The following is a 26,852-nucleotide window of genomic DNA, read 5'->3' on the forward strand; positions in this document are numbered from 1 at the left end:
TCAGCTGATAGATTTGTAAGGCTCTGATTTGCTGGTAGAGTTGGGCCGAACGGTTCGCCTGCGAACGGTTCCATGCGAACTTCCGTGGTTCGCGTTCGCGTCCCGCAGGCGAACCTTTGCGGAAGTTCGGTTCGCCCCAAAATGCACCATGGAGGGTCAACTTTGACCCTCTACATCACAGTCAGCAGGCCCAGTGTAGCCAATTAGGCTACACTAGCCCCTGGAGCCCCACCCCCCTTATATAAGGCAGGCAGCGGCGGCCATTACGGTCACTCGTGTGCCTGCATTCGTGAGAGTAGGGCGAGCTGCTGCAGACTGTCTCTCATAGGGAAAGATTAGTTAGGCTTAGCTTGTTCCTGGCTGCATACCTGTTCTGTTCAGTGAGACCACTGCATACCTGTTCAGTGAACCTGCCACTGCATACCTGTTCTGTGAACCCACCACTGCATACCTGTTCTGTGAACCCACCACTGCATACCTGTTCTGTGAACCCACCACTGCATACCTGTTCAGTGAACCTGCCACTGCATACCTGTTCTGTGAACCCACCACTGCATACCTGTTCTGTGAACCCACCACTGCATACCTGTTCTGTGAACCCACCACTGCATACCTGTTCAGTGAACCTGCCACTGCATACCTGTTCTGTGAACCCACCACTGCATACCTGTTCTGTGAACCCACCACTGCATACCTGTTCTGTGAACCCACCACTGCATACCTGTTCAGTGAACCTGCCACTGCATACCTGTTCTGTGAACCCACCACTGCATACCTGTTCTGTGAACCCACCACTGCATACCTGTTCAGTGAACCTGCCACTGTATACCTGTTCTGTGAACCCACCACTGCATACCTGTTCTGTGAACCCACCATTGCATACCTGTTCTGTGAACCCACCACTGCATACCTGTTCTGTGAACCCACCACTGCATACCTGTTCAGTGAACCTGCCACTGCATACCTGTTCTGTGAACCCACCACTGCATACCTGTTCAGTGAACCTGCCACTGCATACCTGTTCTGTGAACCCACCACTGCATACCTGTTCTGTGAACCCACCACTGCATACCTGTTCTGTGAACCCACCACTGCATACCTGTTCAGTGAACCTGCCACTGCATACCTGTTCTGTGAACCCACCACTGCATACCTGTTCTGTGAACCCACCACTGCATACCTGTTCAGTGAACCTGCCACTGCATACCTGTTCTGTGAACCCACCACTGCATACCTGTTCAGTGAACCCACCACTGCATACCTGTTCTGTGAACCCACCACTGCATACCTGTTCAGTGAACCTGCCACTGCATACCTGTTCTGTGAACCCACCACTGCATACCTGTTCTGTGAACCCACCACTGCATACCTGTTCAGTGAACCTGCCACTGCATACCTGTTCTGTGAACCCACCACTGCATACCTGTTCTGTGAACCCACCACTGCATACCTGTTCAGTGAACCTGCCACTGCATACCTGTACTGCTCAGTGAACCCGCCACTGCATACCTGTTCTGTTCAGTGAACCCGCCACTGGCGTCACTACACAAACAGCTGTTTGCGGTGCGTTACACGGTGAGTTTGGTGTGTCAGTGTGAAGCAGTACCTTAATTACACTACCTGATTGATGTATACACATGCAAGATGTTTTAAAGCACTTTAGGCCTGTCATTTAGCATTCAATGTGATTTCTGCCCTTAAAACGCTGCTTTGCGTCAAATCCAGATTTTTCCCGGGGACTTTTGCCGTGTATCCCACTCCGCCATGCCCCCCTCCAGGTGTTAGACCCCTTGAAACATCTTTTCCATCACTTTTGTGGCCAGCATAATTTTTTTTCTTTTCAAAGTTCGCATCCCCATTGAAGTCTATTGCGGTTCGCGAACTTTAACGCAAACCGAACCTTCCGCGGAAGTTCGCGAACCCGGTTCGCGAACCTAAAATCGGAGGTTCGGCCCAACTCTATTTGCTGGTCATGATCGTGTGTTAAACCAGGAAGTCATCACAGCAAATCAGAAGCTTACAAATCTATCAGCTGATCAAACTGATCATGTGCTTCTCCACGAGTTCTCCAAGGCTGGGCCATCTCTATTTGGGGGCTTACTACATACTTTTTATTTGTTGAGTTGTTTACAATAAGGTTTCTGCCAGCATTTTTACTTACTGTGCATGCTTTATTTAAGTTTTATAAACATGCCTTGAGCTGTAGACTGTGTTTTTTTGCCCAGCCTTTACCTGCTTTTGGTCTCTAGTCCACCAGATGGCGCTAGTGTTCATGGTGAACGTCTCTCCTTCCTTGGCCCGGCCATTGTAGCTGCCCACTTTTATCTGCTGTACTCCTTGTGGATCTAGTTGCCAGTTCACAATGTCGTACATGGCTGGAAGGTTCCCACTGACATCGAAATACACCTCTCTGCCATCTTGTGTTGTAAACCGGACAGACTTCATAGCATGCAGCACCTAGTAAGGAAGGATAATCCGCTGACTTGGTAAAGAGTTAATCTAGCAACTTAAACCATGTTGATATTGTTATAAACTGTTCTAATCACCTTTTTCCGGCACCAGCAACTTCTTATAGTTGCGTCTCACAGACTGTGAGATATCTTGACTCTCAAAACAGCAAGCAGGAGATAGACTTTCTCAGGCTTTTTCAATATTCACGTTATTTATTCAGGAAACATATATACAGATATAGTCCATCATATCCTGGCAAAGCAGATTACCATGTTGCGTTACAGCTGCGTGAGTACCTTCCTGCTGAAGGTACCCAGGTCTTCTTGTATCTACTCTACGTTACACTAGACTACCTATGTACAGCATACATTATATCAGATTACAGAAAGGAATGAACATACTTAGAGGTCCCAGTCAGCATTGCGAGCTAGTGTGAAAGTAAGGAGCAGAGTGAGCTCCCATCGCTCACTCCCGGTTTAATACCGACTAGGAAAGAGTTAAATATGACATCATCTTCGCCATCCCCTAGATCAGACTATTGGTGGACCCACTTGTGGTGTCATCATACACACCTACTCGATTAATATTCAATGAGGCTTCTGCCCCACATACAAGAATGTGGTGTTTAATAAATATGGCTGATGTTTATTGTTCTAGTGGCGGTACATGCCCAGGTCAGGGAGACCTGTGGCCTTGTCCATAGAACAGCTTCTTGGTATGTTCTAGTTCTGCTGACAGAACTGCAGATTTTCTCTCTAAGAGAAAATCCCCTTAAAGGGCAGGTCTGCTCCTCAAGCCTTTTTGACTAACTCAGTCCAAATAACTGAGGCCTACTTAAATTATAACAATCCCCCCTAAAAAGGCTTGACCCGCAGATCCCAGCTTCTGAACCTAACCGTACCTGGTTTCTTTCCTTTATGTTTCACTTTTCGATGTTCGTGCTCACACAACTTCTCTGCTCTCGGCGGTTATCCCTGGAAGAGAGAGAGCAAGACCTCTTGGTCTTCCTGTAACCAGGCTCTCTGGGGAGGCCCTACTTCTAAATCCCTCTATACCACATGCTCAGCATTTGCGTCACTTGCGTATCACTCACAAACTTGCATGACCACAGAAAAGTGAAACTCGTTTGTTTGTTACTCAATGGAGCAGTGCCAGGTGCCTTCTAAAAGAGCGCCTTTATACAATCAGCTCTATCACCGGTACTACTAAACCTATACCCGTAACCCTGTATATCCCTTAATTTAAAAATATTGGTTCATGAGATTGTTTATGAGGCACCAATCTCTTGACCAGGTTAATTTGTTTTACGTAATTTTAACACGCAACCTCACCTGGATAATGATGCCTAAAGTTGTCATCCCCATCCAGACGACCAGTGGGTGTAGGAAGAACTTTTGAACTGCAGAGGCCCAGTCCGAGTGTCCCTAGAACATCACCGGAAACCTTTTCCACCAGGTCAGACTGGAACTCACCTGCTTATTTTTGTGTTCTACCTCGTTAAGATCACCGGGATCATGGTGAAATCTTACCTCTAACTTAGTGTACTGTTTGTTTAACCGTTGTAACAAAGTGTGGTCGTCTTGGATCAAACCCTGTTCCCCTTTGTCCCATGTCGTGTTCTCCTTCAGGACGGGAACTACCCGTGAAACTTTGACCTTAAGAGTTCTCTTAACCATTTGAAAAATAACGTCATCAAACCTGGATGACCGGATCCATATGGGATCTCCGCTCACCCAATATGTTCCCCTTGACAGATCCCCCTTATTGGAACAATTATGAAAATGTACCTTGAATGTGTGCTTAGACATGATGCTAAAAAAACAAACCTTTCCTTCAGCCACCGGAACTATCGGTTTGGCTTCAGGGTGGATCTTTTGAATGGTAGCCTCGCATTCTGCGTTATTGAGCCTGCAGGCTTCTTCACTAACTTTGACTTGCCCCGGCAAACACAGGTACCTCTGTGAGAATTGCCCGCATGAGGACAACTCTACTCGTTTCACCTCCCCGTCTAGCACCAAAAAAGGTTGACCTCTCAGGTCATGGTGTAAGACATGGGTTGAGGTGGGAACTAAGGAAGTGGCGGTGCCTAAAGGAATGTTGCACCGTTTCCATTTGTTCACCCAAACATATTGAAGCTTCCATGCAAAAGATCCTTCTCCAGAAAAATCGATATACCTCCCCTTGTCCAATCTCAGTTGGACAGGATCTTTAAGCATCTCCCTGACAAAATATGTCCCCAACTGTCCTGATTGGACCTCTTCCCCCCTTATGTCCTGAGGCACAATATGTACCTGAGGTCGGGAAGACTGTACTCTTTGCAATTTTGCAATTAAGAGTACCTCTTCACTTACCCAACTAGCCAGAGGATAAGCGACTGCATATGGACTGTGTAATATCGTCCCCTGTTGTGACCCATGTAATGTGAATGGGGTTCCCTGTGTTGGCTTTCCCTCCCCCGGGACCGCTCTCCCCACCCTCGTTGTCACCTGGAAATGTGGCTCGATCTCGATTTTTACTTCTTGTTTCGAGAACCACCACCCCTCGACTTTCCAGCCTTTACGTGTGTATAGTTGTTTCAGAGGCACTCTCTGTTGGTAGTTCCAGAGTGTGATGTTGTCCCCTGCGTCTCTCCGGCAGGAGAATTGATGCCTCCTGCTCGTTCCTCTCCAATCTGGAACCATCTTACTCTGGATAACCAAGACAAGGTACCCCTGAATCACACACTCCACCTTTTGCATGTACCCATTGTACTGCAATGTACCTTTTAACAAACCTTTGGATCGGTGCATTGCTTCTGGGAGTGTGACATTCAATAGCAGATTTACACTGCCATTCAATTCATACTGCCCGCACCTCTGACCCTTCAGATCTGTCACCCACCTTGTGCCATGAAATTTGTTTTCACCTGGCACAAGTTCTCTTTTCCTCCGTCCCTGCATGGTCCATCTGTGCCAAGCGGAGGGAGGTGTGAAAGGATTAGTACCTTTGTCACCAAACATTAACATGCTTGGGCCTTGCATTCTCATTAACCCCTTATTATACATGAGAATGTCCTCTCTTCGTTCTCCTAGGACGAAATGGCAACCTAGGATCACCATCAGCACGGTACTCTTCATTATAAAAGCACCACCTTGGGAAAGAAAAACATTAGCAATTTGCACTATGCTTTGCTCAGACAGTTTTGTTAGTCTCTTTCCGATCTCCGAAATCTTGTTTTTTAGTCTCTTTCCAATTTCAGGAATCTCGCTTTTTAGTCTCTTTCCAATCTCAGGAATCTCGTGTTTTAGTCTCTTTCCAATTTCAGGAATCTCGCTGTTCTCCAACCTCAGATTGGCATCTGGAACCTTTCGCTTATCCGACTGACATCTCCATCTTTGCTGCCAGCACTGCAGCTGTCTCGAGTCCATATTGCCAAACTCCTGAAATCGAAATACAAACAAATCAATTCTTATTAATGATTTGGGATTCACCCTGCGGCTTGTACTCTGTACACTTTAAATTGATCAATATATACCGTAATTGATCTCGTTGCTTTATGGTTCTCATATCATGAACTCTGTTTACTCTTTTTGGTAGATTGGAGTTAAACCTCTCTCCCCTACCTAAGTACTGTCCTCAGTACTTACCTGTGTACAATATGCTCCCGCGGACTTCACCTTTGGAAGCTCTCACCTCATTGCAAGCTCCCTCCACATCCCCCCCCTATCTGTCCATGCGCGGCCGTCGCATGCACAGATTACAGATGCCACACCTGTTGTTGCTTTGCAGGTGAGCCTGCAATGCTCTTACTCATTTTCGCATTTACTGATCTAAAACTTCATTGCGATATCAGCTCTGCTAGAAGTTCCGTGTGTTGTACCCTCTGACCAATGTTTGCCGTGCCACTACCCCCATACTACAAAAAAAAAAAATGGCTGCCTCCCTGTAGGAAGGAGCACTTTGCACTGAAACTACACAGGGAGCAGGGCTAAGCATACCAGCGTCACATGCCTGTATGCAGATCCCTGAATGCCCACGTGGTAGGTAGTCATCTGGCAAACACCGTACTGATACACTGTCACTCTGTAAATGGCAATTCTTTCATCTGTATAATTGCCCCATGAACTGCTGTCAGTTCTTGTTCTTTGTGCTACACTTGATAGGAGCTGGAAAAAAACATATTTGACCAATCAGTGGACGGAAAAAAATGCACAAAAAAACAGCCCCAGTCCAGCATAGACCTCTTAGTCAAACTCTGGACCTGTCCACGACAAAAACCGGGAAAAAACGTTACCGCTCTGCAGCAGCGGCGACGGATACCTGGATTGGTCAACTCCCTTTTTTCCAACTCCGGCACCCCCCTGATGCACTGTCCCCCCCCTTTCCTCTATTGGGAACTTATGCTGCATCACCTATTAAGGTGCCACACTTAAAGGAATAATCCCATAAGCAAACCAGTACAGACCCTTTCCTGATCTGCGCTGCTCCGTGTCTCCCTGCACCTAGCTGGGAAACACTTCCTATCCGTGCTTATGCTAGTCTTACAGTAATAGCTTGGTGCACGTATCCTGGCATTCCTATCCCTGGACCCAGGCTATGGGGAAATATTCGAGATCCGAGATACTCAGTAGAATGTCTCATTATTTCTACCCCCCTTCCTTTCAGCTGCTCTGCCCTGAGCCGCGAGCACAGCCTGACGTGACGTGGATCCCACAGCCTCTCCTCCCCCCTGCCATGACGTGTGGGAGCCATGACTCTTGGGGGCGGGCCCTCCCCCTCCCCTATGCCGCCATTTTGAGTCCTGGACTGCCAGCTAAGATGGCTGCTCCCATAGCAACCTCTTAATCCTATAAACATTAGGAGAAAAAACAAACTCAAACAGAACAAACATTTCATGCATAGTTACACACAGCATCGATACATATTGCAGAGAGTCAGCATGCCGCTACCTACACTCTCTTGGATTCTCGCAAAAACCAAAGCAAAACCCCGTCCCAGCTGCAATTCTAAATACTATACATTGTAGTATCACCCAGGGACGTGGGAATCTCTCTCTCTCCACAACTATCTGATTAACACAGACATACATTACACATATGCAGACATTTAGAAACATTTTAGCAGCTCTGACTGGAACGAGAGAAACTTGCAGAACATCTCACAAACAGAAAGAACGCGCCAGAGTACAGTCGCACTTCACCCATTATCTCAGCTGTAGCTATAAACTTACTTTCCCAGCGACCCAGAGGCATGGCGGTGCATTCCTGTCTCCCCAGCTCCCCGAAAAAAACAACATCCTTCTAAACCTCACGGCTCACAACTGTCTTACACTCCCTCTTCCTCTTTTCTCATTCTTCCCCCCCCCATCCACTACTAACAGACTGAAACACTGTTGGTTTCCCTCTGCCGCGGGGGACCCCCCCCCACATCTGGCATCCTTCCCAGTCTCTAGACAGGGAGAGAAAAACAAAAACAAAACCCAGAGAAAAAAGACAGAACGAAAGGGAAAAAAAAAATGAAGCACGCAGCCTCCAAACTGCAATTAACAGAGAATATACATATAAACAACTCCATTGTTATAACACCAAATACCACACAGATAATACCATATAACAACGTAAATCATACATGCCTGATCTGCGGACTCTTGGAAAATCATCAGCTTTCCGCAACTTCTCCGCGAAACTGAGTGGACCCCGGAACTTTCTGAGCGTGTTATCTCTGTCATTTCCGTCCCCACACTGGACTGGCTCAGTGGATCGATCTCCCGCAGCAAGTTGCAGCTGGCCCCGGAGCATCCCGTTGCGATCCCATTTAGGCTGTGACCTGCAGTGCACATGCAGTCAAAGATAAACGTCCAAGAGTTTTGCCGCTGATTCTTCGAATTGCAGCCCGTGTGCTCGGCTCCCGCACACTCCCCACACCAGCTTATCAGGTTGATAAGCTTTTCCAGTCCGCGTCTATTCCGCTTGTTTTGCTGTGGAATATCTTGAAAACTTCTTCGGCCCCTGGCCCCGTCTGCCTGTTTTGCTAGGCAGCGAAGGGTTTCAGCACCATTGTTATAAACTGTTCTAATCACCTTTTTCCGGCACCAGCAACTTCTTATAGTTGCGTCCCACGGACTGTGAGATAACTTGACTCTCAACACAGCAAGCAGGAGATAGACTTTCTCAGGCTTCTTCAATATTCACGTTATTTATTCAGGAAACATATATACAGATATAGTCCATCATATCCTGGCAAAGCAGATTACCATGTTGCGTTACAGCTGTGTGAGTACCTTCCTGCTGAAGGTACCCAGGTCTTCTTGTATCTACTCTATGTTACACTAGACTACCTATGTACAGCATACATTATATCAGATTACAGAAAGGAATGAACATACTTAGAGGTCCCAGTCAGCATTGCGAGCTAGTGTGAAAGTAAGGAGCAGAGTGAGCTCCCATCGCTCACTCCCGGTTTAATACCGACTAGGAAAGAGTTAAATATGACATCATCTTCGCCATCCCCTAGATCAGACTATTGGTGGACCCACTTGTGGTGTCATCATACACACCTACTCGATTCATATTCAATGAGGCTTCTGCCCCACATACAAGAATATGGTGTTTAATAAATATGGCTGATGTTTATTGTTCTAGTGGCGGTACATGCCCAGGTCAGGGAGACCTGTGGCCTTGTCCATAGAACAGCTTCTTGGTATGTTCTAGTTCTGCTGACAGAACTGCAGATTTTCTCTCTAAGAGAAAATCCCCTTAAAGGGCAGGTCTGCTCCTCAAGTCTTTTTGACTAACTCAGTCCAAATAACTGAGGCCTACTTAAATTATAACAGATATCATTCTATGGTTTACCCCTACTTGCTGTCCATGTGTCCAGGGCCAGCGCTACTCGTTAGGCAAAGGGGGCAATTGCCCCAAGGCACTGAGCCCTGCCATGCCCCTCCACACTGCCGGACACCTTCCCCCCGAGATCTCCCCTCGACTGCTCCCCGGGGACCCTGCATGATTTGTGTAAGAATTACAACTCACCTTTCCCAGCACGCTGCTCCATTCCTGCTTCCTGTCTTCCCCCCGCTGCCTTCATCTTCTTCAGACCTGGTACATGTTATGTAATGAGGTGCTGGGTCACTGAGAGATGAAGTTGGCATTGAGATGAAGACAGAGCACACAGACGCCGGGAAAGGTGAGGAGTAATCCTTACACAAATCGTACAGGGGCTCTGGGAGCCAAAAAACAAAACAAAACAAACAAAAAACAAAAGGGGAAAAAAATCCACTATAACAGAAATGGGGTCCTTTTTCGACTGTAAAGGATCAAGGAAACAAAACCTCTCATGGCGAGTATGCATTCATTTTTTTTATCAGCTTATACATAATGTACAGTACAATACAGTGACTTGCAAAAGTATTCGGCCCCCTTGAAGTTTTCCACATTTTGTCACATTACTGCCACAAACATGCATCAATTTTATTGGAATTCTACGTGAAAGACCAATACAAAGTGGTGTACATGTGAGAAGTGGAACGAAAATCATACATGATTCCAAACATTTTTTACAAATAAATAACTGCAAAGTGGGGTGTGCGTAATTATTCAGCCCCCTGAGTCAATACTTTGTAGAACCACCTTTTGCTGCAATTACAGCTGCCAGTCTTTTAGGGTATGTCTCTACCAGCTTTGCACATCTAGAGACTGAAATCCTTGCCCATTCTCCTTTGCAAAACAGCTCCAGCTCAGTCAGATTAGATGGACAGCGTTTGTGAACAGCAGTTTTCAGATCTTGCCACAGATTCTCGATTGGATTTAGATCTGGACTTTGACTGGGCCATTCTAACACATGGATATGTTTTGTTTTAAACCATTCCATTGTTGCCCTGGCTTTATGCTTAGGGTCGTTGTCCTGCTGGAAGGTGAACCTGCCCCCCAGTCTCAAGTCTTTTGTAGACTCCAAGAAGTTTTCTTCCAGGATTGCCCTGTATTTGGCTCCATCCATCTTCCCATCAACTCTGACCAGCTTCCCTGTCCCTGCTGAAGAGAAGCACCCCCAGAGCATGATGCTGCCACCACCATATTTGACAGTGGGGATGGTGTGTTCAGAGTGATGTGCAGTGTTAGTTTTCTGCCACACATAGCGCTTTGCATTTTGGCCAAAAAGTTCCATTTTGGTCTCATCTGACCAGAGCACCTTCATCCACTTGTTTGCTGTGTACCCCACATGGCTTGTGGCAAGCTGCAAACGGGACTTCTTATGCTTTTCTGTTAACAATGGCTTTCTTCTTGCCACTCTTCCATAAAGGACAACTTTGTACAGTGCATGACTAATAGTTGTCCCATGGACAGATTCCCCCACCTGAGCTGTAGATCTCTGCAGCTCGTCCAGAGTCACCATGGACCTCTTGACTGCATTTCTGATCAGCGCTCTCCTTGTTCGGCCTGTGAGTTTAGGTGGACAGCCTTGTCTTGGTAGGATTACAGTTGTGCCATACTCCTTCCATTTCTGAATGATCGCTTGAACAGTGCTCCATGGGATGTTCAAGGCTTTGGAAATCTTTTTGTAGCCTAAGCCTGCTTTACATTTCTCACTAACTTTATACCTGATCTGTCTGGTGTGTTCTTTGGACTTCATGGTGTTGTTGCTTCCAATATTCTCTTAGACAACCTCTGAGGCCATCACAGAGCAGCTGGATTTGTACTGACATTAGATTACACTCATCAGGCAATGTCTATGGGCAACTGACTGCACTCAGACCAAAGGGGGCTGAATAATTATGCACACCCCACTTTGCAGTTATTGATTTGTAAAAATTTTTTGGAACCATGTATGATTTTCGTTCCACTTCTCATGTGTACACCACTTTGTATTCCAATAAAATTCATTCATGTTTGTGGCAGTAATGGGACAACATGTGGAAAACTTCAAGGGGGCCGAATACTTTTGCAAGCCACTGTATATGCATTTACTGACAAAAGACATTGGGGAACACCTTGATTGGGCTCAGATGATGAAGGAGGAAAGGAGGAGGACCCTGAAATATACAAGATGGACATGATGAGGGAAATAGGTTAACCATACCTCCCAACTTTTTGAGATGAGAAAGAGGGACACTTAAAAGAGACATCAGGGAAAAAGAATAAAATAAGTGCTACTTACCGAGGGCTTCCTCCAGCCCCAAGCTCCCAGCATGACCCTCGCTGCAGCTCTCCCCGCAGCTGTTCGCCGCAGCTCGCTCCCGGTCATATACAAAATAATTTTGACAGTACTATTTCACCTACTTTTTGGTACTTTTTCCATTGCAAAGTGCTGAAAAGTTTATCCAAACTGAAGATGAAAAAAATATCTCTTAGACCTAGGAGAAAACTCAGGTGAAAAAAGAATTGCATATGGGCCTATGGGCCATACAGTATGCAATTCACTTTTTCTCCTGAGTTTTCTCCTAGGTGACATTTTAACATCTTGTCATAAAATCCGTTTTAAGCCACCAGCAAGCAAGAAAATACTCAAGATAGAATATTCAACACTTTTTCACCAGCTTTTGGATGCTTTTTCACTTGCAAAATGCTGAAAATTTTAATTAAAGGGACACTATAGGGGGGGTCGGGGGAAAATGAGTTGAACTTACCCGGGGCTTCTAACAGTCCCCCGCAGAGGTCCTGTGCCCGCGCAGCCACTCACCGATGCTCCAGCCCCGCCTCCAGTTCACTTCTCGAATTGATGTCACCAGGAGCGTACTGCGCAGGCCCAGTATGGTCTGTTCCTGCGCAGTACACTCCTGGTGACATCAGCGGGAGCGAGGACACGGCAATGCAGGCGCAGTGGTTTTCAGACTTTAAAGTCTGAAATACCAGAAGTGAACCGGAGGCGGGGCCGGAGCATCGGTGAGTGGCTGCACGGGCACAGGATGTCTGTGGGGGATCATTAGAAGCCCCGGGTAAGTTCAACTCATTTTCCCCCGACCCCACTACAGTATTCATTTAAAGAGAAGAAAAAAAATTATCTCCTAGGAGATAACCCTGTTTTTTTTCTTAAGTTTTCTTCTAAGAGATAATTTTTCATCTTCTGTTTAAAATATTTTTTTTAGCTCTCTGCAATTTAAAAAGTACTAAAAAGTAGGTGTCAAAGTGCTTTCAAAATTATTGAGGGTATTTCCTTCCTTGCTGGTGGCTTATAAAGCATTGAATTGAGAAGGTTTGAAAATATGACCTTGGAGAAACCTTTGTAGAAAAAGAGAATTGAATAAGGGACTCAGACTGTTAAAGAGATATTGGTTTTTCAATGCTAGAAGGAGCTATTGCAACATCCAGGCTACCATTATCCACCAATCAATAATAATACTTTTGGTTTTAGTGACCAGTTGTAATGCTTGGGGGGTATACTTTCTGAGTCAGCGTGTGTGCTCAAGACTATGTAGCTGGGTAATGGAAGAGGCTACACAGGTGGCCACAGGAGTAATGAACAAGGGGGCAAGATTGCCCAGAGCAACTGCAGCTCTTGGCCGCCTATTACGCTAGATGCTATGTGATACAATACACAACAGACGTAGTCGGTAACAGGCTTGGGTCATACACGATAGATCAGATGGCAGTGGTACAGTGGACTAGACAGAATCAGAGTCGGTAACAGGCTAAGGTCATACACATTAGATCAGATGGCTGCGGTACAAAGGATTAGGCGAGAGAATGGTCAGTAAAGCTAAGGTCGTATCTAAGTCAGTCTGGCGATTGCATTGCAATACATTAATTGAGTAATGAAAGTCGCATTAATATACAATGGCTTCTTAGTGCGACGCCTAATCCTCAGGCTGAGTAACAAGACAAACAACAGACAGACAGACGGAATGCTTTGACAATCTAGTCGCTGCCCCAGCGACGGCAAACATCCACACTGACATAGACAAGAAAAACAGGTAGGAGTGTAATTAATGGCAACTGCTGCTTTAGTTACGTCCTCAGGAACAAGGCAAGAAGGATAACTACCAGTCACCAGCGTGGTGAAGGCAGTCTCCAATTAGCAGGATAGTGGACTTCACTGATCCGCCGCAGGTTCAGCAAATATCCAGCAGGCATGGAGATACAAAGCAAGGCAATACACAATACTTTCACAGCATGGACCCAGCAACAACTCAGGGAGCTGTACGCTATGTCGGGCGGGGTCTGAAATGGGAGGCAGACTTTTATGTGGCCATCAGCCAATGGATGCAGGCATGCAAATTCCCACACAGCTGAATGGTAATCACTCAATCCTGAGCTGCTCTGAACTGCAGAGAGATTGCAAATGACAATGAGACTTATTGCGAATGCGCAACCGAATGCCCGGTTGTAGTTCCATTGCAACCGACAGAACATGCTACAGGAGAGATCCTGACTAGTGTTGGGCGAACAGTGTTCGCCACTGTTCGGGTTCTGCAGAACATCACCCTGTTCGGGTGATGTTCGCGTTCGGCCGAACACCTGATGGTGTTCGGCCTTTTAAGTTCGGGTTCGCCCCGAACTTCTAATGGCCGCCGAACAGGGCCGAACAGGGCCCCTGTTCGGCCGAACAGGGCCCTGTTCGGCCGAATACGGCCCCCCTATGGGGTCGCAGGCATAAGGGGGGAGCATGCCCCGATCGCGGGGGGGGGGGTCGGAAATTCCCCCCACCCCCTCCGCTAGCGCTCCCCCCTCTGCCCGCTTCCCCATAACAAAGTTTCAAGAAGTACCTGCTGTGTCCGGTGGTAGTGTGGGTGGCTGGCAGTGGGCGGCACTATGCAGTGACTGAATGAGGAGGAGGAGTCCGGAGAGTGACGCGTTGAGGGAGGCCGGGCAGCGGGCGGTTCACTGCTGAACCGCCCGCTGCCCGGCCTCCCTCAACGCGTCACTCTCCGGACTCCTCCTCCTCATTCAGTCACTGCATAGTGCCGCCCACTGCCAGCCACCCACACTACCACCGGACACAGCAGGTACTTCTTGAAACTTTGTTATGGGGAAGCGGGCAGAGGGGGGAGCGCTAGCGGAGGGGGTGGGGGGAATTTCCGACCCCCCCCGCGATCGGGGCATGCTCCCCCCTATTGCCTGCGACCCCATAGGGCCCCCAAAAGCTGGATGTTCGGAAAGTTCGGGGTTCGGCCCGAACATGCCGAACATCTCGGCCATGTTCGGCGAACTTTCCCGAACCCGAACATCCAGGTGTTCGCCCATCACTAATCCTGACACCAGTTAAAGAGGAATTGCAGTGAAAATAATGTAATGAATGTGTGAGGAAACGCGGAAAAGCCACTGCAAGCGCTCAGAGTGAGGCGGCTGTTTCCGCGTCAAACATGGCGGCACAACGCGAAGAAACTGCCGCATGCCGCATGGGCAGAGCGGTGGAGTCCGCGTTGGATGCAGCGGATTGCGCGCATAGCAATACTACTGACATTTTGGTTGGACGCGGGGAAGCCGCCGCTTTCTTGGAGAGCGGGGCGGCGGCCCCCACGCCCGAATCAGCGGATACATTGCAAGACATGTCTGGTGTGGCTGGGACTGCTAGTCCACACAGGTTCAGAAGGACGCGCGCGCGCTGAGAGGCAGAGCTTATATGACAGCCAGAGAAGAGTCAGCTGACCAAGCGGGTCAGCTGACATTTTCACCACTTTCCATTGGTCCAGCACTTAGGGGTGGCGCTGGAGAGCGCTATAGTATATATACTGGGTGCTGGTCATTTCTCTGGCGTCTGGCGTTGTGATCACTACGTGGTAGCACTCAGACCTTGTCTGTATCTGTGTTCTAGCATAGTTTCCAAAGGTGTTGATGATCAAGGAACTCACACCTTAGCATTAGGACTATTGAACTGTATTATTTGTTATGACCTTCTGCCTGCCTGACTATTCCTCTGAACTCTGATTCTGTACCTTGCTATTTCTGATATCCTGTTGCCAAACTCTGCTCGTTCCTGGACTCTGTATTTGCCTCCTGATTCTGTACCTTGCTATTCTGATACTCCGTTGCCAAACCCTGCCTGTTTATTGGATTCCGTATCAATTTTCTGAAACTGTACCTTATCTGTCTGTGTGTTAACGACCTGGCTTGCCCGACCTCGAGAACTGGCTTTACTGTTAGAGGCAGTTCCCAGACCTGTTAGTGACACCCTCTCACTGGTGTCACTCACGCTCTGTCCTTCCTACTCTCAGCCTAGCTCCTCCCCCGGGAGAGTCTAGGCCTTCAGAAGGAACATACTTCTGTGCCGTACTCAAAGTATACTGTTGCATCTAACACTCACTTGTTATATCAGGTGTCCAGAGGTTAGTAGATATATCTGATTATCGGTGATACTGCAGATCACCAATAATCGGGTATATTCTGTATTCTCGGTGATACTGCAGTTCACCGGTAATCAGATCCTCTCTGTGTTACACCGATCGTTACAGAACGCCAGACCACAATGCAAATGGACGCACACACTGACCGTCTGGGCGCACTTGCCTCTTCGGTGGAAAACATCAACAAAGTGCTGGGTAGTCACAAGACTATGATTGAAGCCTTGTCTGGTTCTTTACAAACCCTCCAGACAGCAGTGGATGAGGCGCGATCCCCTCCTAGCTCTGACATACGTTTGCCTGTACCTGAGACATTTTCTGGTCACAGATCTGACTTCCAAAATTTTAGAAGTAGAGTGTTATCTTACTTTGAGTTGAGACCCCGATCTTCTGGAACTGTGGCCCAAAGGGTCACATTTATTAAAACTTTGTTATCAGGCGATTCTCAGACGTGGGCGTACAGTTTGCCCACCGGAGACTTAGCTCTCTCATCAGTGGATTAATTTTTTAAAGCCATGGCAGTAATTTACGATGACCCAGACCTTGCTGCGACTTCTGAGCGGAAGCTCAAGCTTTTGCGTCAAGGCAAGGGTCCGGTCGAAGATTGCGCAGCCGAATTTAGGAGGTGGTCAGTTTCAGCCAGGTGGGACACCTATGCCCTCTTAGATTGTTTCTTATCAGGGTTGTCAGATGAGGTCTCAGATCTCATGTTAAGTCTGCCTGAACCTAAAACAGTCGATGAGGCCATTTCATCGGCCATTCGTGTCGACCGCAGGCTGCGCTATCAGAAACAGACCGGGGTAGTAGTCATGTAAGAATGGTGTCCTACGCTGCGCCTCCAGTAACTCCACCTCCTCCCGTCTCGCCTCCACCTGAACCAATGCAGATTGGTCGGTCGAAACTATCCCAAGTGGAGCGAAGACGTAGGATGTCTGAGCGGCTGTGTCTTTACTGCACAGAGGGGGGTCATAGAGTAATTGTCCTAACAAGTTGGGAAACGCTACCGCCTAGGAGTTGTAGGGGGTAACACCCTAGGCGCGCGACTTTTACCCCTAGAAGATAAACGGTTACTTCTTCCTTGTACTGTTACGTGGGAAGATAAAACTGAGGTTTCTGAGGCTTTTGTTGATTCAGGCTCTGCAGCTAATTTTATGGATTTCGAATTTGCAAAGAAATTGGGTATTCCGCTCACCCCGGTAAAACCACCCATTCAGGTTACGGCAGTAGTTGATTCCCCCCTGCAAAGTAATCATCCGCTGTCTCAGACACCAGAGATGGAAGTCACTATAGGGGTGCTACATAAGGAGAAACTGCAGTTTTTTGTGTTACACATGACCACCTCCACAGTCATCCTTGGCATGCCATGGTTGCACCTTCACTCTCCACAGATCAATTGGGCTACTGGTCAGCTAACTAGCTGGTCAACTCATTGTTTTCAGCAGTGTTTAGGGAGGGTGACACTGGGCCAGACCAGGATTCATTTGGAGGGTGTACCAGTACAATATTCCGAGTATTCCGATGTGTTCTGTCCCAAGGCTGCTGATAAATTACCTCCACATCGCCCGTTTGATTGCCCCATCGATCTCCGATCTGGTTGTATGCCCCCTAGGGGTCATCTTTACAATTTGTCTGGGCCAGAGAAAGTGGCCATGCAGGAGTACATTCGTGAAAATTTAGCCAAGGGGTTCATTCACCCTTCCCGGTCGCCCGCTGGCGCAGGGTTCTTTTTTGTTAAGAAAAAAGACGGAGGCCTGCGGCCATGTATTGATTACCGGGGCCTGAATAAAATCACAGTGAAGAATCGCCACCCTTTGCCCCTGATAGATGACTTGTTTACACAGGTTACCGACGCTAAGATCTTTTCAAAGTTGGATTTACGGGGTGCATACAACCTGGTGCGGATTAGAAAGGGCGATGAATGGAAGACGGCCTTTAACACGCCCGAAGGGCATTACGAGTACCTGGTGATGCCCTTCGGCCGTCTTCCAGGAACTAATTAATGAGGTATTCAGGGAGGTGTTGGGCAAATTCGTGTTAGTATACCTAGATGATATACTTATTTTCTCAAACAACCTCTCTGAGCACAGGACACACGTCAAGTTTGTATTGGACAAACTAAGGCAAAACATACTTTACGCTAAATTGGAGAAGTGCATCTTTGAGGTAACATCTGTCACCTTTTTAGGGTACATAATTTCCACCTCAGGCCTGTCTATGGATCCTGCCAAGGTCTCTGCTGTGTTGGAATGGCCTCAACCAGTGGGGTTAAAATCTCTTCAGAGATTTTTAGGCTTTGCCAATTACTATAGAAGGTTCATAAAGGGGTACTCCACTGTCATTTCACCCCTCACCAGTCTCACTAAGAAAGGGGCAGATACTACCCACTGGTCTCCAGAGGCTCTGCATGCATTCTCCACTCTGAAAGATTTGTTTTGCTCTGCACCCATCCTAAGACACGTTGACACCTCCTATCCCTTTATTGTTGAGGTGGACTCCTCGGAGGTCGGGGTAGGGGCTGTGCTGTCCCAGCGGTCAGGGTTGCAGGGTAGATTGCACCCATGTGCCTATTTTTCTCGTAGGTTCTCTCCGGCAGAGAGAAACTACGATATAGGCAACAGGGAGCTCCTGGCCATCAAATTGGCCTTTGAAGAATGGCTTCATTGGTTGGAAGGAGCAGAACATACGATTACAGTTTACACTGATCACAAAAATTTGGAATACATCGAGGGAGCTAAGAGATTAAGCCCCCGTCAGGCTCGATGGTCATTGTTCTTCTCGAGGTTCAGATTTATAATTACGTACACTCCAGGTAGCAAAAACATTAAGGCAGATGCCCTGTCCAGATGCTTTGAGCCGGAGACAGCACAGCCCTCCGCCCCAAAGACCATTGTCCCACAGAAACTGGTACTAGCAACAACTGAGACTTGGGAAGATTGGACAGAGACTTTAGGTCCCTTTCAGCAGGACGTCCCGGAGGGGAAGCCCAAAGGGGTTATGTTTATACCACTGCCATTCCGTCTTTAGATTTTACAGATGTTCCACTCACACAAAAATGCGGGACACCTTGGGGCCTCCAGAACACAGGATCTTGTTGCCAGGTTTGCTTGGTGGCCTTCTCTGGCAACAGATTGCAAGGAGTATGTTAGAGAGTGTGCGGTGTGTGCGAAGAGTAAGCCCTCCCGGCTGGCACCTGTGGGAATGTTGCAGCCCTTGCCCACCCCGAGTGAGCCGTGGACCCACTTGTCCATGGATTTTGTGGGTGAGCTTCCCAGGTCTGAGGGCATGTCGGTCATTTGGGTGGTAGTCGACCGCTTTAGTAAAATGGCCCATTTTGTGCCCTTGAAAGGACTCCCCTCGGCCCAGGAGTTGGCCGATTTGTTCATCAGCCACGTTTTCTGATTGCATGGCATTCCGGAAAACATAGTATCAGATCGGGGAGTCCAATTTGTTTCGAGATTTTGGAGGGCATTTTGTCACCAAATGGGCATGGAACTGTCATTTTCGTCAGGCTACCACCCACAGACCAATGGTCAGACTGAAAGAGTCAATCAATCATTGGAACAGTTTTTGAGGTGTTACGTTGCAGAAGCGCAAAATGATTGGGTCAAGTTTTTGCCCTTCGCAGAATTTGCGCACAATAATTTGAAAAGTTCTTCCTCGGGATTTTGCCCATTTCAGATAGTGACCGGGAAGTTGCCTAAATTCTCCCCATTGCCAGTCACCTCCACTCCGTTTCCAGCTCTGGAGGCCTGGCAAAGGTCATTTAAAGACATGTGGTGGATCGTGAAAAATAATTTGGAGAAGGCGTTTCAAAGTCAAAAAGGTCAAGCTGACAAAAAACGTTCCTTAGAGTGGAGGTTTCAACCAGGAGACTTAGTCTGGGTGTCCACACATCACTTGACCTTGAAACAGCCCTCAGCCAAGTTGGGGCCCAGGTATGTGGGTCCGTTTCCAGTAACTAGAAAGATCAACGATGTTACTTATGCCATTGATCTTCCTGCCAGCATGCGTGGCGTAAGATCCTTTCATGTATCCCTGCTTAAGCCAGCAGTCCATGTGGGTCCTACTCCTCCTCCTCCTGTGATGGTAGATGACCAACCTGAGTACGAAGTAGAGAAGATTTTAGACTCACGTATAGTTCAGAACTCAGTACAATATCTGGTTCATTGGAAAGGGTATGGTATTGAGGAGAGATCATGGGTACCTGAATGTCGCATGCATGCTGACAAATTGAGAAATGAGTTCCACGCGTTGCATCCTGAGAAGCCTGGTAGGAGCTGTCCGGAGTCCACTCCTCGGGGGGGGTACTGTGAGGAAACGCGGAAAAGCCGCCGCAAGCGCTCAGAGTGAGGCGGCTGTTTCCGCGTCCAACATGGCGGCACAACGCGAAGAAACCGCCGCATGCCGCATGGGCAGAGCGGTGGAGTCCGCGTTGGATGCAGCGGATTGCGCGCATAGCAATACTACTGACATTTTGGTTGGACGCGGGGAAGCCGCCGCTTGCTTGGAGAGCGGGGCGGCGGCCCCCGCGCCCGAATCAGCGGATACATTGCAAGACATGTCTGGTGTGGCTGGGACTGCTAGTCCACACAGGTTCAGAAGGACGCGCGCGCGCTGAGAGGCAGGGCTTATATGACAGCCAGAGAAGAGTCAGCTGACCAAGCGGGTCAGCTGACATTTTCACCACTTTCCATTGGTCCAGCACTTAGGGGTGGCGCTGGAGAGCGCTATAGTATATATACTGGGTGCTGGTCATTTCTCTGGCGTCTGGCGTTGCGATCACTACGTGGTAGCACTCAGACCTTGTCTGTATCTGTGTTCTAGCACAGTGGTTCCCAACCTTTTCCGGCCCGGGGAACAATGTCTGACCAAATTTTTCTTCGGGGAACGGCGGGGGGGGGGGGGGGGGGGGGTGGGGGGATCGGATGTTTGCGCGACCCAGTGGACAGTGCCATGTGCAGCAGGCTATGGGGGGGGGGGGGGGGGGGGGGGGGGGGGGGGGGCTGGGGTGCGGCTGCATAGCTAGCATAGTTGCCCCAGTATAGTGAGTTTAGTTGCCTCAGTATAGCTAGTATAGTGCCCCAGTATAGCCAGTATAGTGCCCCAGTATAGCGCCCCAGTATAGCCAGTATAGTGCCCCAGTATAGCCAGAATAGTGCCCCAGTATAGCTAGTATAGTGCCCAAGTATAGCTAGTATAGTGCCCCAGTATAGCTAGTATAGTGCCCCAGTATAGCCAGTATAGTGCCCAAGTATAGCCAGAATAGTGCCCCAGTATAGTGCCCCAGTATAGCGCCCCAGTATAGCTAGTATAGTGCCCCAGAATAGTGCCCCAGTATAGCCAGTATAGTGCCCCAGTATAGCCAGTATAGCGCCCCAGGATAGCGCCCCAGTATAGTGCCCCAGTATATCTAGTATAGTGCCCCAGGATAGCCAGTACAGTGCCCCAGGATAGCCAGTATAGTGCCCCAGGATAGCGCCCCAGTATAGTGCCCCAGGATAGCCAGTATAGTGCCCCAGGATAGCCAGTATAGTGCCTCAGTATAGTGCCCCAGTATAGTGCCCCAGTATAGCTAGTATAGTGCCCCACTATAGCCAGTATAGTGCCCCAGTATAGCCAGAATAGTGCCCCAGTATAGCCAGTATAGTGCCCCAGGATAGCGCCCCAGTATAGTGCCCCAGGATAGCGCCCCAGTATAGTGCCCCAGGATAGCCAGTATAAGTGCCCCGGTATAGCCAGTATGGGTAGGTGGTGCCCCCCGCCCGTCCCCCGCCGCTGTTATTACCTTAACAGCGGCCGCTCTCCCCTCTCCGGCGCGTGTATTTATTCAAGCAGCGTATCTCTCGGCTGCTCTGTGTGATGCGGCAGGAAGCAGAGCAGCGGCTTCCTGCAACGGCGATATGTATCGCCGTTACTATGGTAACCGAGCCCTGCTTCCTGCGCATCACACACAGAGCAGCCGGGAGATACGCTGCTTGAATAAATACATGCGCTGGAGAGGGGAGAGCGGCCGCTACTAAGGTAATAAAAGCAGCGGCCGCGGGGACGGGCGGGAGGGGGGAGGAAGAGGACAGTCCTGCGTCCCGCGGACCACAGGTTGGGGATCCCCGCACGGCACACCAGGCAACATCCCGCGGCACACTAGTGTGCCGCGGAACAGCGGTTGGGAAACACTGTTCTAGCATATTGAACTGTATTATTTGTTATGACCTTCTGCCTGCCTGACTATTCCTCTGAACTCTGATTCTGTACCTTGCTATTTCTGATATCCTGTTGCCAAACTCTGCTCGTTCCTGGACTCTGTATTTGCCTCCTGATTCTGTACCTTGCTATCTCTGATATCCTGTTGCCAAACTCTGCTCGTTCCTGGACTCTTACCTTATCTGTCTGTGTGTTAACGACCTGGCTTGCCCGACCTCGAGAACTGGCTTTACTGTTAGAGGCAGTTCCCAGACCTGTTAGTGACACCCTCTCACTGGTGTCACTCACGCTCTGTCCTTCCTACTCTCAGCCTAGCTCCTCCCCCGGGAGAGTCTAGGCCTTCAGAAGGAACATACTTCTGTGCCGTACTCAAAGTATACTGTTGCATCTAACACTCACTTGTTATATCAGGCGTCCAGAGGTTAGTAGATATATCTGATTATCGCTGATACTGCAGATCACCAATAATCGGGTATATTCTGTATTCTCGGTGATACTGCAGTTCACCGGTAATCAGACCCTCTCTGTGTTACACCGATCTTTACAGAATGACATTTTTTTTACAATATTAATTTATAATGAAATAGTTAGTGTTTGGCCCTTGTAAAATTGTTCCTCTCCCTAATTTACATTCTGAAATTTATCACAGGTAGTCACATCTTTAGTCCTGTTAGGTGCAGCTCTGCGGAAGCGGGAGATACTTGCTCGTCAGTTGGAGACAGCTGTTATTTCCCACAATGCAACAAGCTTCAAAGACAGGAAACTATCAGGATCATGGTCGTGACATCACACTGTGGGTGGGGGTTTACCACAATATCAACCATACAGATGTTCATGATGATCTACTGGAGAAAAGATGAAGACTTCTCGTGGGAAAGGGGTATTGGTTACTGATTGGGATGAAAGTCAATCCTGGGTTAAAGTTCCTCTTTAAGAAAGCCACAGCTTATTGGTAAAGAAAAAAGTGAAAAGTTCTCAACAAAATTATGGTCAGACTGTTAGTGGAATCACAAATTAGGCCAAATACAGTTTAAAAGTAAAGTCCTCTTACCGATGGGGGTCCCAATGCAACAGTATCCCGCCTTTCTCACCACCGCTACGTCTCCTTCCACTCTCATACGGCTTTCAGTGAATCAAGTGTCCACTTCCTGGTTGTATGACACACTTGAGTCACTGGAAGCTGTATGAGGGTGATTGGGGACGTGACGGTGGCGAGAGAGGCAGGACACTGGGGCATTGGGACTCCCATAGGGAAGAGTACTTTCCTTTTTAACTACTGACTGTATTTTGCCTATTTGAAGAAGACACACATGTGTGTTGCCGGTGGTAATATCCCCATACCGCCTGCTGCCAGAGACTTTACCAGAGACATTGACCCCTCCGTCCACCCCATCACTCACTGGTCGGGTCTGTGTGTGTGTTAGGAGCTCCTTACTGACTGTATATGCTGGACTGTTTATTTTGTGTAATTACTCTTGACCTTGCACTTTGAAAAGGTTGTAAGAAGGTTCTCTGTATTGAAGTAGTTGGTTTGGTGCTCATTGCCGAAACTAGCCGTCATTCGGCTCACCCTGCGCCCAGCCTCTGTATTCTTATATATATCTCAGGAACGTGAGTCTCAACCTTATGATATGCAGTAGCCTAACGGACTGTTGTAATTGTTTTATGTTGTAAATCTTAATGAACACAAGGAAAACGGGTTGAAGTTTGAGCATACCCGTGGGGAAAATGAGAGTACCTTTTGGTAACTTTTACTTGCAAACACTGTTTAGAAAATACCTGCCAAGGATGAAAAGCCAAAGTTTCTTGACATGTTTTCGAGAGGGTAGAGCATGTTTTTTGCTCACTGTTTATGACCTCTTGCAAAGCCCAGGCTAGAGCATAAACTGCAATGTAAACACTGTAGGTGACCCTCAACACACTCATACTCTTCAAGAAGTTTTCAAGAGACTCTTCGCCTGTGCATTTTTTGGTGTTGTTGGATACATTTTTCTCAGACGTTTCCCACTTGCATCCAAAATTCTCTTCCCAAAATTCCCTTAAGTAAATGTCATTGGGTGACTTTCTGGGATTGACAACATTAAGAAAGTCTTTGAACCCCAGAATCTGTCCACTGTGTAATGCAAACCCAATGGTTCCTTGGAGGATACTCCAATATTTGCCCTTGGAGACTAAAACCGAGGTTGACCATGACTCACTTGATATCCAGATCTTCCCTATAATGTTTAACTTTAGAAGTTCTTCTACTACTGGAAGAAGGTTGGACCCACTGGAGAAGACAACAACAGCAGTAGCATTAGATTCTGCAATGACTTGTGAAAGTTTTGGGGCATTTCTATCAGGATGACTGGTAAGAATATATTCTGTAAAAGCAATACAAGCCCCAGATTTTAGAATTGCTGCCTTAGTGGCTTTTATGCCCTCCTGTCCATAATCAGTGTCCTCTGCCAACAGCCCCACCCACCTCCATCCGAAGAAAGACACCAGCTGAGCCAATCCTTGAGATTGGAATAAGTCACTTGGAACAGTCCTGAAGAATGATGGGAACTGTCTCCTGTCACTGAGGACTGAGCTTGTGGAGAAATAACTGATCTGCAAGGAAGAGGAGAAATAATGATGAACTGATAAATGGAATTTCACAAATAGTAGGCTTTGAAGTGAACCGGAGGTGGGTTTGATAAATCATATTAGGACACAGAGGCACGTTCTGTATACAATGACCAGATTCTGTGTCCTTCCAGCGTTCCTCCAGCCCTCCCCAGGCTCTGCTGTCCCCCATTTAAAAAAAGCGCCAGGCTAGCGACACGCAGATTCTCGCTAGCCTTTTATTTACATCTGTCTGTCATTCACCTGCTGCTCCCCCGCCTCCTGTATCCCCGCTCCCCACCTGTGTCCCTTCCCTCCCCGCCTCCATAAGCCAATTGGAGGAAGCTTATGGAGGTGGGGAAGGAAAGGACACAGGTGGGGTGCAGTGCTATACAGGAGGCGGGGGAGCGGCGGTGAGTGGCAGGGCAGAGGTAAATAACAGGCTAGCGACAATCTGAGTGTCGCTAGCCTGGCACTTTTTTTAATGGGGGACAGCAGAGCTGGAGGTGGGGGGACTAGAGGAACACTGGAAGGACACAAAAGCTGGTCATTGTATACAGAACGTGCCTCTGTGTCCTAATATGATTTATCAAACCCACCTCCGGTTTTCTTTAAGAGACATCACTTATGATACAAAACCTAATATAAGGTTGAAAGAGTTAGACACAGGGCCTAGAGGACCTGATTAGACTGTAATTACTCAGTTTATAGTTTTTGTAATTATTTTGTGGAAGGGATCAAAGGCCATTTTCCTGCATACATGAAATAGAGAAGCAAGAAAAAAAAACCCTTCCTGATGATTAATTCTAAAACCCCCCTTCCTGACGCCTAACCCTAAAACCTCCTTTCTGATGGGTAACCCTAAACCCCCCCCCCCTTCTTGATGCCGTACCCTAAAACCCCCCTTCCTGATGCCTAACACTAAAACCCTCCTTCTTGACACCTAACCATAAACCCCCCTTCTTGATACTTAACCCTTAAACCCCCCTTCTTGACGCCTAACCCTAAAACCCCCTTCCTGATGCCTAAAGGTGCATACACACGCACTACAGCAGCCAACGACGGGTCTGCCGGCATCTCCCGCTGGGCGGGTTTTCAGCAGACTGTAGTGCGTGTGTACGCACTGTCGGCGGACTGATAAGGCTGTTCCTGAATGATTCACCGGGCGGATCATTCCGGAACAGCCTTATCAGTCCGCCGACAGTGCGTACACACGCACTACAGTCTGCTGAAAGTCCGCCCAGCGGGAGGTGCCGACGGACCCGTCGTTGGCTGCTGTAGTGCGTGTGTATGCACCTTTACCCTAAAACCCTCTTCCTAATCTTATAATGTTCAAAACTATACATTTCAAAACAATAATTTTCAAAAACGAATAATTTGTGAATACAAAACATAAAAAATGTCAAAAACTATTACATTCTAACTTTCAAAATGATAAAACATTTAAAAAACTATAACATTGTAATGTTTTAATCGATAATTATATTATAATTATCGTGCGCTCAAATTTCTGCTCTGAGCGCTCAATAACCGATATTTGCATTAGCGCAAATGATTTCCCCATACCTCTATGAGATAGCAAAGTAAGGAAGACCAGATTGCGATGCTATAAAAACCTTTATTGTATCATTTAGCATAAACAAAGCAGATTTATCAAGACAGTTGTATAGGAAAAAACGTTGCAGTTGGCAAGGGCCAAGAGCAACCCCAATCAGAGTAATTTCACCCAATAGCTGAAACCTTATTGGTTGCTGTATTTTTTCATGTGATTTTCTTTAGACCCAATTGCAATATCATTATGCAGATTTATTCATTCTCTACAATAATGTTTAGTTGAGTCTTTCCGTCTTTCTATTCCTCCACATAATTCAGGTGGTAGTCAAATAAAATCCCTGGATGAACTCTGCTGTGAATGACGACCTAGTACCGTATTTTTCGGACTATAAGACGCACTTTTTCTCCCCCAAAAGTAGGGAGAAAAAGTTACTGCGTCTTATAGTCCAAATGTAGCAGTTTTTCCTATTCTGCCACAGGTCTTTTTTGAGCTGTAATTACCGGTAATCCTAATGAGGTCCGGGGTTGCGTCTCTGAGCAGCATAGCAGCAGCCATGGTAATGACTGGCAATGCTTGTGGCTGGCTGTGATGTTTTTCTGTCCCTGCATCAGCGCAATCTTAGGTTTCCTAGGGGCATAGCAAGAGCCGCTGTGATCACCGGCGTGACTGATGTTTTTCTGTCCATTCATCAGCGCGAACCGAAGTTTTCTAGCTGCATAGCAGGTGCCGCTGTGATGACCGGCATGGCTTCGCTTGCTTTCTTTCCCTCCATCTGCCCGTGCATCTGCCCCGCTTAAGCACTGCATAGCA

At 47.7% G+C, this 26,852-nt stretch overlaps 1 protein-coding gene across 1 annotated transcript in view; it reads right to left on the reverse strand.

Moving 5' to 3' along the window:
• LOC137562019 (vomeronasal type-2 receptor 26-like) overlaps positions 1-26,852 on the reverse strand; it is a 46,666-nt gene that overhangs the window by 5,187 nt on the left and 14,627 nt on the right. The window contains exons 3-6 of the mRNA XM_068273361.1: positions 23,749-24,493; positions 9,459-9,648; positions 8,037-8,256; positions 2,233-2,457 (exon numbers count right to left, since the gene is read on the reverse strand). Coding sequence (XP_068129462.1) covers positions 2,233-2,457; positions 8,037-8,256; positions 9,459-9,648; positions 23,749-24,493 — 1,380 coding nt within the window. The remainder of the gene's footprint in view (positions 1-2,232; positions 2,458-8,036; positions 8,257-9,458; positions 9,649-23,748; positions 24,494-26,852) is intronic.

This window comes from Hyperolius riggenbachi, chromosome 3 (assembly GCF_040937935.1).
Source record: "Hyperolius riggenbachi isolate aHypRig1 chromosome 3, aHypRig1.pri, whole genome shotgun sequence".
Taxonomy (NCBI): domain Eukaryota; kingdom Metazoa; phylum Chordata; class Amphibia; order Anura; family Hyperoliidae; genus Hyperolius; species Hyperolius riggenbachi.